General features: G+C 41.0%; 1 protein-coding gene across 9 annotated transcripts in view; it reads right to left on the reverse strand.

Moving 5' to 3' along the window:
* Positions 1-2,474: 2,474 nt before the first annotated feature.
* Positions 2,475-13,452, reverse strand: part of ASNS (asparagine synthetase (glutamine-hydrolyzing)) — a 163,157-nt gene continuing 152,179 nt past the window's right edge. For all 9 annotated transcript variants that reach the window (XM_028119098.2, XM_028119072.2, XM_088018707.1 and 6 more), the window contains 10 exons: positions 10,752-10,989; positions 9,370-9,555; positions 9,020-9,121; positions 8,446-8,573; positions 7,236-7,362; positions 5,344-5,450; positions 4,739-4,839; positions 3,578-3,659; positions 3,337-3,492; positions 2,475-2,819 (listed from right to left, as the gene is read on the reverse strand). In XM_028119098.2, coding sequence (XP_027974899.1) covers positions 2,610-2,819; positions 3,337-3,492; positions 3,578-3,659; positions 4,739-4,839; positions 5,344-5,450; positions 7,236-7,362; positions 8,446-8,573; positions 9,020-9,121; positions 9,370-9,555; positions 10,752-10,989 — 1,437 coding nt within the window. In that variant the 3' untranslated portion in view covers positions 2,475-2,609. The remainder of the gene's footprint in view (positions 2,820-3,336; positions 3,493-3,577; positions 3,660-4,738; positions 4,840-5,343; positions 5,451-7,235; positions 7,363-8,445; positions 8,574-9,019; positions 9,122-9,369; positions 9,556-10,751; positions 10,990-13,452) is intronic.

A 13,452-nucleotide genomic window follows, 5' to 3' on the forward strand; every position in this document is an offset into this window, starting at 1 on the left:
CATCTTGAAATCTTGCCCAGGCTCAAGAAGGGAAATAGACTACCTCCTCAGAGGAGTAGCTAGGGTCTGTAAGAGTCTGTGGGACCAGAAATACTGCTGTGGCCATTTTTAGAAAACAGTATCTGCCATACTTCCTCAGAGTGTGGGTAAACTCGCTGAGTGAGTTAACACAAGGAACTTAGAACATTTGGTAGCTATGTGCTTTGTGTTAGTGACTGATCCAATGTACAGGTGTAGAATCATACGGAACCACCTTTCTGTGACCAGCTTTTCCCTCTCATGGGGACCCAAGCCAAGGATCTATTATCTCAGATGCCAGACCAGACTGTGGCAACCCCAAGACAAGAGGAATTAAGGAGCACGCTCTACCTCCACAGCCTCAACAAGATATTCCTGCAACAGTCTGACACCGGTAGGCTCAGGGTCAGTTCCCTTTTATCATTTCCTTGTGAAGGGTTTAAGAAACTTTGAAGCCTATTTAACCAAGACTACATACTTGCATATGTACAACTGTGTGCCTTTAGAGCAAGAGATCTGCAAGAAAATGTTCAAACTGTTTGAAGCAGTGGTGGCATTTAGGTGGTTTTTCTTTTTCTACAGAATATAGCATGTCCCAAACTCCAAAGCACCGTTTTTGTTATGTATGAAGGCAAGGTGAAACAAGCCTGTGAAGAGGTACATCATCCATTAAGGTACTTGGATGAGGCTGAAACGGCAGGACAATAGGAGCTAAAAATCTTTTAGTTTCTGATGAGGGACTGGATTATTTGTTGCTAGCAGTGCTGTGCGGATTAGAAACTACATGCCTCCTTAGCACTGAGTCACCGATACCAGGGTGGGCCAGGCAAACAGGCTTGGCCGGTACCTAATTGTTGAGTCCCGTGTATATGCCCCAGGGGCTACCATTTCTTAGTTGCAAAAGAAGAGGCTAACTTTATACCGTGTGCCAAGAATCTTCAGTAGAGCTTGTGTGTGGTTTGACATCCAGAGAGTTGCTGTAGTTAGGGTTAACCTGGAGGACTGAAGTCACGCCTATGAAGCTGGCTGAACGGAGTACCTCTGCTGTCAGGTGGTATCTGTATATGCCGGCTCTCATAGTCACGCAAGTTAAAAATCTAGGGCCAAACTCCTACGCTCAAGACCTAGCGGTTCGTGGTTTATGGCATCCCTGAATCCTGCCACGTAGGCTGCCGACTATTACCTTGTTTCCCATGCACTCTTGGCGTCCCTTAGCTTGGTGGGGTGCGGCTTTACCATGAATAGGTTTGCCTGGAGCCAAATCATGCTAGGTTTGAGCGCTTGGAGCACCTATACAGGATTATCATTGAGTCATCCAATATTAACTCAGGGCATTTCGTCAGCTTTCTAGAGACATTTTAAGATTATTAAGTGAGGGCCTCTCACCTCAGACAGTCCCCATCTTCCAACTTGCCAGCTCAACTCCAGGCCTACAAGCTCTTTCCCATCAAGCATTTTTTTTTTTTTTAAGATTTTATTTGAGAGAAAGAACATGCATGAACAAGCAGGAGTGGCAGGCAGAGGGAGAAGCAGGCTTCCCACTGAGCCAGGAGCCCGATGCGGGGCTCGATCCCAGGACCCCGGAATCATGAACTGAGCTGAAGGCACACTTAACTGAGCCATCCAGGCATCCCCCACCAAGCATTCTTACGTTGACCTGCACGCCAGCACTTTCCTCTTCAAAAGTTCCTACTAAACAGAATCCATCTTTATAATGTATTTCAAAATGTTGTCCCTAAACAACAAATGAGCATTCAATGAGAATCTTCTACTCAATTCACTGAATGTTTCCTTGTTATATTGTCCCTTTTCTCACTTAAAATGCTTTTTCCTTTGATCAGAAGTGCTTGGGGAGTTGTTTCTCTACAATAGGGCTCTACAAACTAGGGCCCACAGGCCTAATCCAGCCCACTGCCTGTGTTTATAAACTTGGACTGGAACATAGCCATCCCTGCTTGTTTGCATATTATCTATGGCTTTTACACTCCAGAGAGTCTAACAGTTCCACCAGAGGTCTGCAAAGCCTGCACTACTACTGTCCCTTGAGAGCTTGCTGACCTCTGATCTAAAACAATAGTTCCAGAAGGGGGGGTCGGCTCCACAGAAAAAAAGAAAGTAAGAATTGCTATTTAGTCAAACAGAGCTGTCCTGGCCATCTGTGATGGCCTCGGCACGGTGGAGGCGGTCTGGCCAGCTACTGGGAAATAGAAAGCACCGAGAGGGAAGCTGGGAGGCAGCCACACGAAGAGGAGGCCAGGACGGGCAGGGAGCCACATTGGCACGAGGCCCAAGGCTTCTAAAGCGGCCTGACAGCACCTGTGAGTGCCCGCAAACGTCACCCTGCTTCCCCCTTTCTTGGGCTCATTCTCTACCTTATGGGGAAACAGTGAAAGCCGCTCAGTTTCCAGTTACCTCTAATGAAGGGGCTGTGTGAACAGAAGTGACTACAGCAATGGTTCCGATTTAAGACTTTTATTTTTTTTCAGGCCCAACGAGCCTGAGTGGCTGACGCTCACTGCTCCCCTTCTGCCCCCCAGCCCCCTGCTCTCTGCAAGAGGAATGTTTCCTTGCACTGACTTGCGCAGACGGCCCTAGGCTTTGGCAGCGGCCTTGTAATGGGCCAGAGTGCGGGCTGAAGGGTCAGTGGCGTTGATCCACCTCGGCATCCAGTAATGGGTCAGCCAGTCAGCCCGGCCCGGGTAGTGGCGTTCAAAGATTTGACGGTAGTAATAGCCCTCTTTAGTTTTAGGAGTGTTGAAGGGAAATTTTTGGGCCGCTGCTGCCATCATTGCATCATCAACCTGGAAGAGCATAAAAGCAAAATGGTTTTTTAAATGGCCTAGAAACCCTTGCATTTAATGTAGTTTCACAATAACAACCAAAGATTATGGAAAGGCTTGACTGTAAACTGTCCAAGAGATCCTTTGAATCACCCTTCACATAGAAAATGCTAAAATGCCATAATATACACAGCTGCAGTGACTTTTAAGGAACATTTTTGTGAATATCTCTACTAGATGGTGGCTCTGAGTGTTCTATTCTTTTATGCCTAATAATGTCTGGCCCCCAGCCGGTACCCAATAAGGTGGTAAATGAAGGTCAGTGTTGATGGGTAAGTCTCCTCCCTTGCCCTCTCCATTCTAGATGCTACTACATAATCCTTCATGCTATTTAAATCTTAAGAAATTCTTACAAAAGTATTATTTACCAAGAATTTCTCCAACACAGAAAACATTTAAACTAAACACAAAATGAAAAGCGATTACAACTCTATGTACACATTGTCCTATTCCAGAAAATTTTTTAATGACATTATACCTGATGTTCAATATATTCCTGTAAAATCCTAAACCAGGAATTCTTAACTGAGGTTATTCCATCACTGAAGGCTTCTTTTGGCCGCCAGAGAATGTCTTTAGGTATCAGGTTGGAGTCCTCAAAGGTCTCTCTCAGGAGATGTTTTTCTATCCCATTCTGACATGAAAACAAAGGAATGTCAGTAAAAGTTCCAAATATATTCAATATCAAGATATTTTTTATCTTGAATTGATTCACCTACCTTGGGAGTTCTCATATCTGGGGGCAGAGACAAGTAATAGGAAGAAAATCGATGATCCAGGAAGGGGACTCTCAATTCAAGGCTTAAATGGGAAAAGAAAATCCAAATCAAAATGGATATTTAGTGCCTGTCCATTGAGATTCTCCCTGAGAGTTTCTTAGCAATTCAGCCAGCCTCTAAGTAATGTTAAGATGATAAAGTCATCTTTGCAGTCCTCTGGATTATCCTACACTACTGCATGAACACAAAATCCTCATTCAAAAAGGATGTTTACTATCTAGGGAGTGAGACAAACTGCCAAATAATTTTACTTTCCCTTCTACAAACAATTAAAATGCACATCTCAAAAAGCAGAAAAAGGCAAGAATCATGAGTGACCTGACCACTGAGAATGTACTTTTCCTATACCTTTCTGTTTCAAAGTCTTTTCCAGGTGAGCCCATCTCTCGTCTTATTAAAAACCGTAAGAATTCAAAATTGTTGACTACTAAATGACTAATTTACATATAACATTCAATATAAACCACTGATCCACAGTGTTTCATCAAAGGCCGCATCATGTTTCCTGAATCCTGGTGACTCTGGTTAAGACAAATGGTGTGGGGAATGAACTGAATCCATGGTTATTATCCCATCCATCTTCTATTATTTCCCAATCTAAGTGTGATTTGGTAGAAGCAACTAAAACATTTGATGTCGGATGTCTATCATGCACAGGAAGCATCTTGAATCCTCCAATATGACTAGCTAAAAAGTGACAACTTCAGGCATCCAGAAATGGTCTCACAGAATCCAAACTCTTGATTTTCATGGTCCCGTGCCCACCCACGGTCACCACAGGCTCCAACAGGGATGACAGGCACTCAACACTTGGTTCGTGGGGCTGTATAATCTTTACTTAAGAAGTCTTAAAAAGAGCTGCATCTGCCTTCCTTCTCAGTTCTGATGGCAGCAGAGTGGCGCTGTGTTTAAAGACAGAAAGTCAGTCTAAACCGACAGTCCCCTCATCAGAACCACAGCAGCACTTGGAAGGAGACGAGCTTTGTTTTCTCTAAAAAGTCATACTTTGCAACATATAACCAACTGACAGAAATAATCAGCCGTTGAGCTTTATGATTTTTGAGGCTATCTTTACGATTGTATATGAAACTAATGGGTTACCCGTGGGCAGCAGTGGTGCGATCTGCCCGGAGCACATCGAACAAGTAGAGTTCCTTCAGAAGCCTCTCACTCTCCTCCTCGGCTTTTTCAGGAGAAGGAGCCTGTTTTACAAACAAACAGGTGAAGTTACAAATAAACCAACAGCTTTGCTTTGGGCACACAGAACGGTTTTTATTTCTCAGTCTTTCCCACATTCCCACTCTAAGGGCGGGTAAGACAAAAAGCTACACAAGGGAGTCCCTGTGTGCTACACCAGGTCTCCCTTCACACCCAACGGTTAGTGTCAGGCAATAAAATGGACACCGTGGGCAATAACCATGCTGCCTCACAGGACAGTAAGAAATATCAGAAGTGCGATTCTCATGCTCAACTGGCTCTGAAGAATGCAGATTATGTGACACCAGGAAGACTTCTTTCTCCCCCAAAAGGAATACAGAGCAGACACGATCTGGTTTCCTCATCTACTGTGATGTGTCTTGTGATAGATGTGTCTTGTGATAGACACTCAAGCGTTAGGGCTATAGTGACAAGAGAGGACAGCAAGTAGTCAAATAGTTCACTTTTCCTAGCCTAGCACCAACGTCCCTCCATTTCAGAATGCTTACCTTGTGAAAATATATGTAACCCTGCGTCAGCTCATCTGAGCCTTCTCCGGAGAAGATCACCACGCTATCTGTGTTCTTCCGAATGTACTTGGAAACTAAGTACATACCTTGGAAGAGACAGAAATTGTTCATGTCAACATAACTCTCTACCTTTTGTTTGGCTTTTGGAAGCTACTGAGTTTTACATGGATTGAACTCTGTATTAATAAAGCAGTTTCCAAAATAATGACCTTTTATCTCTAAGCCATTTTAATGTACCTAATCTAGCAAGTTGTACTGTTTCAATGGAATAGCCCAAAATCATGCCAGAATTTTCTACACAGATTTTAAAATTGTAGTGTTTTTAGACCAAGAATGTCCACCTTAAAACTCTGTTAAAACTGAACAATGACAAATATCTAAAAAAAAAAAAAAATTCCTAACTTTCATACCAGTATCATTCTACAAAAATAATAGGAGTGGGGAGTTTGGGTTGTTTAGTTTTGATTTTTTTTTTCTAACACTCCCCATCCACCAAATTTCACATATGGTTAAGAATACTATGTAAATTATTAAAAGATATCCATTGGTTGTGGCTGCCCATCCCTGTAAACCAGTATTTGTTCTTTACCATTTTTTTTCATGATCGCCAACCGAGGGAAACTTTTTAAGACTTTTTTTTCTAATTGCCCTCTCCATGAAATATTAGTGCCAGATATACTATGTATCTGTGGATATACTGTGGCCCTTTGGAGGACCACTGACCACTGTAATACCTAAGATTTTGTTACCCTCCAAGAACAAATTTTTGTTCCCTTGAGGGCAATATCAGCCCTGTGATACTATTCTCATGCTCTAAACTTTGCAATGGAGGCTTATCAGACTCTGAGTCTGTTTAAGAGAGAGGCCTAGCTAAGCCAGTAGCATGTTAGAGACTCATCAACACTGGTTCAGTCTGATTTGGAGTGTACTTCTGATTTCAGTGTATATCCACAGGACAAAACTAGTATTGCTTGCCGGGCACTAACAGTTACTGACTGATAAGTCCTATGATGGAATAGTTACCAAAATACATGGAAAATGAGTATTCCTCACAGAAATTGGTTACAACACAGATCTATTTCCTTATATAGCCCAAGAAACTATATGCAGAGAAATTGGTGGGGCAGGGAGAAGTGCAGAAAATATGCATCTACTCTTTGGAGAAATGGAAATACAGATCTCCCTTGATTTATGTCCTGATAAACCCACTTAAGTTGAAAACATAAAAAATGCATTTAATTCACCTAACCTACTGAATGTCACAGCTTAGCCTCGCCTACCTCAGGTATGCTCAGAACTCTTACATTAGCCTACAGTTGGGCAGAATCACCTAACACAAATAGCATATTGAATATTTCATGTAATTTGTTGATACTGTCCTAAGAATGAAAACCAGTAGATGGGAGTGTGTGTATGGAGCGGTTGTAAGTGTTTCAGTTGTTGAACCTTGTGATCACCTGGCTGACTGGGAGCTGCGGCTCACTACCACTGCCCAGCCTCAGGAGAGAGTATCCTCCGCATGGCACTAGCCCGGGAAAAGATCCAAATTCAAAAGTCAAAGTACGGTTTCTACTGAAAGCATATTGCTTTCACACCATCATAAAGTCAGAAATTATTTAAGTGGAACCCTGGTAAGTAAAGGATCGTCTGTAATGATACCATAAATGTGGAAGTTTATGTATTTATTCCTCTCCCTCCAAAACAGGTTGGGGGAATTCTTAAATGGTCTTGTCTTAAAATACTGCTGACCTAGGAATCTTATGTGCATTTATTCCTAAGTATTGTTTTTGAAACTGTTGTTTGAAATAATCTTTTAACCCTTATACTTTTTTTAGTATTAAAAATGTTTCTGATATCATAAAATACCTTACCTACTGAAGCACGAACTGTTGTAATATCGTAAGTTTCCAAGGAAAATATGACTTCATCCAAGACCTGAATGCCTTCCTCAGAATTAAAGAGGACTTCATGGTGTTCACTCCCAATGTGATTTGCCACCTGATTATTTAAGAAACATCCACATACTTGTGATTTAAAGAAAAGAACTGCCTTTGAGAAGGAAACATGACAGTAGTTCACAACGCAGTGTAAGTTAACAACAGTGAAAAACAAACTGGGCAAAATAAGAGGAAATGATTCTCCAGGTCACCACACACACAGCACCCCCAGTCAGGTTTCCTGGCCTCCCCTAGTCTCTGCCGGGACTCAACTAAGAAGTACACAGCCCATCAGCTCTTCCCACTCCAACACTTCAACCTAACTGTCCACAGGCTCCCAGTTAGTGTGCGCCCTATACCCCTAAGTTCCCCACCTCCTCTCTCTCTAGTCCAACAGGGCCCCACTTAACCTTGGTCCCCTATTGGCCCTCCAGTAATGTTTTACGTTACATTCAGGATATTATTCCTAAAGGAAATGTCGCCCCCCTCCTTCTTTATTCTTTGGCTATTTTGGATTCTTTCAGCATTGACCAGCTTGCTTTGAGACTGCACTCTAGCTCTTTCTCCTTCATTCTACTAAGTTCTTCCAGAGTAGGAACAAGGTCTCCTGAACACTGAATATATATGTACAAGGTCCCCTCTGCCCATAATCCTAACACACGGTGCTTTGCAAAAAAAAGTAACAGCTAATGTTTACAGGGTACTTACTACCTGCTGTGTTTTAGCCTAGGCACTTTATATGAATTATATCATTTTCACCAAAAAACTATCCCATTACTATTACTACTATTACTATTACTCCCATTACATAAATGAGGAATTACATGGTGGAGGTAGGATTTGAAAACAGCAGTCAGGCTCCAAAGCATGCAGTTGTAACCACTATACCATGCCCTTATGTTCAAAAAGAATTATTATCATAGGGTTTTTATGACGACTGCACGGGCTTTGGTAGAAGTATCCAGAGGACAGCGTACAACACAGCTGATATTCAACAGGAATTTCATTCCATTTTAATATATTTAATTTAAAATAATTACTTGAGTCAATACAGGAACATAAGCATAGAATCATTAATTATTGGCTTGATTTTTATTCTAATACGTCTGTCTTAATTACATAATGGACAGAGATAGTGTCTTACCTTTCTAGCAGCTAGTAAATCAGTACTATCTTCCATGCCAATTGCAAATGTCTGGAGAGGGTACTGGACATGGGCCTCTTTTAGCTGCTTTAACAGGGTGGCGGCAACCAAACTGGAATCTAAGCCCCCTGTGAGCAAGACCGGAAGTATACTGGTTATGCGCCTTACATCGAGAGGAACAGGTAAGGATTTAAAATCCTGTTAAGGTCCAAGATTAGTTTTACCATTTAAAATCCCCAAGTTTTATAAACTGAAAATCAACTTTAATCCAAGAAAAAATCTAGCATATATAACCCGAGATAATGGTTGCAGTATTTGAATTGGTTAAAAAAAAAAAAAAAATCACTAGACACTATTCTAAAGAATGTTTATTAACTCACTCATCCCAATTATAATGTAACCAGACATTGTATATTACTGTGAATACTGAATACAGCTTACAGAAAACATTTTCATCCTCTAATGGAGAGAAAGATTAAATTATAAATATTTTATAGTCAAAACCTCAGGGATAGCTACAAATCATTTACTTAAATATGCATTAAATATAATCAGGCTTTTTAACAGCCTTCACCTGATAAAAGGCAGCCAATCCTTCTGTCTGTCATCAAGCGTTTCTTAATGGCATTATCAAAAAGGATCCGGAGGTTGTTCTTCACAGTTTCTATCTCAAAACCTATAACACATAAGCAGTTCCAGAAAATCTTGGGTTGAATTATCTACTGAAACGAGGTACACAATCATCTCTATCTATTATGATATGTTCTCAACCATGGACTTTGCCAAATCCCAATGCGCCACCTCCAAATTAAATAGGAAATAGCTCTTCAGACCTGAACCATTCCAGTGACATGAGAAGTATCATTTTTTTTTCCTTTGGGGGAGAAGGGTGGGGAATAGGTGGGTGGGCACTTGCTTTAGTACCTGGAAACAGTTTCTCCACATTGTCGTAGAGGGCATGCAGAGGCTCATCTCTACAGTGATGATATTTGACCATTTCCACAGAGGCCACTTTGCCATTTGGCTTTAAATCCAAAACTTCATAGTGTCCTGGGAGAAATGGCTCCACTTTTAAAAAAGGAGTCGTGGAGTGCTTCAGATTAACAAGACCTACAAATTGGAAAAGATACTTTAACTCAAGATACAATTCACACTAACTTTCACAATTAACTTACCATCCTCTAAATTCCTGTTTATTTTCCCTTTTTAATATAAACACATATCCATTATATCAGCAAAATAGGGAAAAATTAACCCCAATGCTATTATCTACTTACTAGAGGTCACAGTGGCACAGAGATGTATAGAAAGACTACACTGATTTCTAGTAGTTCAAAGCAATAGGAAAATCTCCAATGTTCAATTTCTTCTCCCTAGCTGAAATTTCAGATCAAGAAAATCTATTTTCTATAATAAATTAAATATAAAAAGAAATGATACATTAAGCAAGGAGATGGAATTGAAATTATTCATTTTACAATATCCTGGCAGTCACTTCTTTGACTGAGGTATTTTAAGAAAACAGCCATGGGGGCGCCTGGGTGGCTCAGTCGTTCAGCGTCTGCCTTCGGCTCAGGTCATGATCCCAGGGTCCTGGGATCGAGTCCCACATCGGGCTCCCTGCTCAGCAGGAAGCCTGCTTCTCCCTCTCCCACTCCCCCTGCTTGTGTTCCTGCTCTCGCTGTCTCTCTCTGTCAAATAAATAAATAAAATCTTTAAAAAAAAAAAAAAGAAAGAAAAGAAAACAGCCATGGTTCCTGGACCTTTGGCAAGCAAAATGATCCACTATGAGGTACTTTAAAGTCGGACATTAAGAAGTCAGGCATCTACCCCTTAACTAGTTATTATATACTGTGTGTTAATAGTATAATCTAAATCTCCTAAGTTTTCACAGAGTAACCAACCTGACGCCACCATGATCTTTGATTCAAAATCATTGTTACACTGTAAATAGGAACAGCCTATCTAAATGCTCATTATGATTTACAATTTGAGTCTGTCAGCCCCATAATCTGTCATACTGAATTCAAAGACCAGATTGGACCCAGATCCCATCACAAATGGATCACTGAGCTAGCAGACCTCAACAGAGCCATACAACCCCTATGGGGGATGAGGAGTAATTAAAAAGTTTTAACCAGGGAATCCCATGAACAGATTAGTTTTAGAGACATTATTCTAAAAGCACTGAAAAACAGTCACTTGAAAACTTTTGGATTGCCCACCATGGGATGTGCAAATATGATCTAGAGGAAAACACAAAACCAGAGCAATAATGAAAACCTAAAGAAAAGTTCTATCATTACCTTTAGCTTCTGAACACACGGCCAAAAATCCATCTTCCGTCATGGCTTTAAACAAAGGCCTGACTCCATAAGTATCTCTGCCCAGGAACACTTTCTTATTGGCAGTATCCAGTAAAATAAATGCAAATACCCCATCCAACATACAAACTGTTTGCTCGATTCCTCCTTTGTCATATAGATGAAGGATTATCTCACCATCCACTTTGGTCTGGTATTCAAATTCAAAATGTTGTTGCATCTTTTAAAAACAATAGCAAAATAAACATGTTAGAATCTGTGTTCACTCATTAATAGTTTTTCATTGCAAAGTTGGTTCAATATTTCTATGTTCTATAAGCATGCACTTCAGTGATTTTTTAGAAGAATCATGGCATTATCAAAATATAACTTGTTTAAAGTCACAATTCTGCAAATTCTTTATAACATAAAGCTAACCCCATGAAAATTTTAGTTGCATTCTCATAAATGCAATGTATCCAGTCATGTGTAGACAGAAATGTACTTTATATATGTGCTATGTCTAAATACATATATATTTACATCTGTATGTAAGTGAAGCCAAAAGGTTGCCCCCAGTTGCCATGACACTAAAAATGTGCTTCCACACTGTAATATTTTGACTTGGGAATATAGTATCAGCTAAGGTTGTTCCAGTTCAGTCTCAAAGACCTGCCTATGAAAATGGAAAGCAAAAGGACAAATACAGGGGCGCCTGGGTGGCTCAGTCAGTTAGCATCTGCTTTCAGCTCAGGTCATGATCCTGGGTCCTGGGATGGAGCCCCATGTTGGGCTCCCTTCTAAGCAGGGCATCTGCTTCTCCCTCTCCCTCAGCTGCTCCCCCCTTCCCGGACTTGTGCTCTCTCTCCCTCCCTGTCAAGTAAATAAATAAAATCTTTAAAAAAAAAAAGGACATAGTTGGTACTGTTCCCCCAAAATGAATGATTCCATCACAATGATAAAGACACATGGTCTAAACAAAGCTACTGGCCCCCAGGGAGGACCGCAATACTGAGTCCTCCTACCACTTCAGTGGCATTAAAGCTACTTCCCACTGAGAGACAAAATGACAGGGGAGCGTTAGTAGCCCACATGTCCCAAAGGCACAGCACAGTGACAGTCATGACCACACCGAGTGCAGAGGGAGAGGGTTAGATTACATGACACCCCGACTCTGTGGCTCTCCATCACACTGCCAACTGTGAGGGTGATAAGTCCTTGGAGTTGCTCTTTCTGTGAACTTACTCATATTTTTAGCTGATCGTGGAGAGAGAAGAGGTTCACATTAACAAAATGAGGTGGAAATCCTGGGTACGTTTAAATATTTAAAACATATTTCTAAAATTCAAAAAGTAAATCCATGTTTGTATACGTATGACCTATAAACACCCTTCACAATCACACTCTATGATCTGTGAAACTTCTGTCTATAAGCCCTCACAGAACTTCCCCCCAAAATGGCGGTTAGCTGCCTCCAGTGACTACAGAGCCACTTCCTGTTCCCCTCTCCCTACTCTGAGATACCATCAGGGGAGATCCTGGCACTAGCAGGTGGGGTTTAGAAGCAGTCTTCTGCTGACCCTTCCGGGTTGAGGCGTCTGAAGGATGAATATACCCCAGCATTCAGTGATTTCAGTGAGCAACAGCTTCCCCAATCTATCCTCCACTGCCACCAAGTGAGCACTTCTCCTTACCTAAACCCTGCAGGTAAGTTATTGGTTAATGAGTCCCACGTACCACTTTCCACTCCCCTGAAACCACACGGGTAAAAGCTGCACTGAGAGAAAAACCCCTGTTTCTTGCCCCCATCCAGAAATCACACTGCCCTCTGACTCACTGGTTGGAAGCCCCTGATGCTCCCTGCAGAGACACTCCTCTCTGCCCCAGCCTTGCCTCAGATTCCTCCCCTCCTTCGTCTATTCTTCCTTCATGCCCAGCAAACCTGCAGTTGTCTTTTATTAGTTAAAAAAAAAAAAAAAAGGAGGGGCTTTGAAGTTTATGTTGCAGGGGACTTTATATAAACCTAAAATGGCCATCCTCCTCTCTCGGCACATTTCTGGCTGCCCACGCTGCATAAGCTTAGATGATTGGTAGAAGCAATGGAACATCTATGCTTTTGAAAATACAACATATATGACTAATTTAGAATAAAAATACTTTTGAAATAGTTACCATTTTCTAACTTTTAAATAAAATACATAAAAGCAGCAATGTTGTTCAAGTAAAACAAGGTATTTCCTATGTCATTTAAGGTGAAAGTCATGTTAATATTGCCATAATCCAACCCAGCATTCATGTGTATATGGTACTAACTTGGCTTAGTAAGAAAAAAGTCTTAACTGTTCGCTTCCTGTACTCTCACTAGTGTGAAATCCATTCTTATTTTTCCTGCTCACCATTTCATCTCCAAGTACCTAGAAAAATGATGCCTGTGTATAATAATATGCCCTTAAAAAATATATGAAAGGAATCTGCTGAATATCTATAAAAACTTCTCAAATGAGAAGCCTATTATTAAGAGTATTCCTAAAAGCAGACAACAATGGCAAAAGCCATCATCCAGATATAGTAATGTCCAAAGGGTGACTAGAATATAAATCCCTACCCATGAATGATTGACATGACATAGCAAGACTCAAAAAACACCAAGAAACATAACAACTAAATGTATGAAGTGTGAGCAATATCTGGCTTCAAAAAAAAA

The sequence above is a fragment of the Eumetopias jubatus genome, unplaced genomic scaffold (genome assembly GCF_037043125.1).
Source record: "Eumetopias jubatus isolate StellerSeaLion01/CBP00866 unplaced genomic scaffold, mEumJub1_p1.0 scaffold_14, whole genome shotgun sequence".
NCBI classification, from domain to species: Eukaryota; Metazoa; Chordata; class Mammalia; order Carnivora; family Otariidae; genus Eumetopias; species Eumetopias jubatus.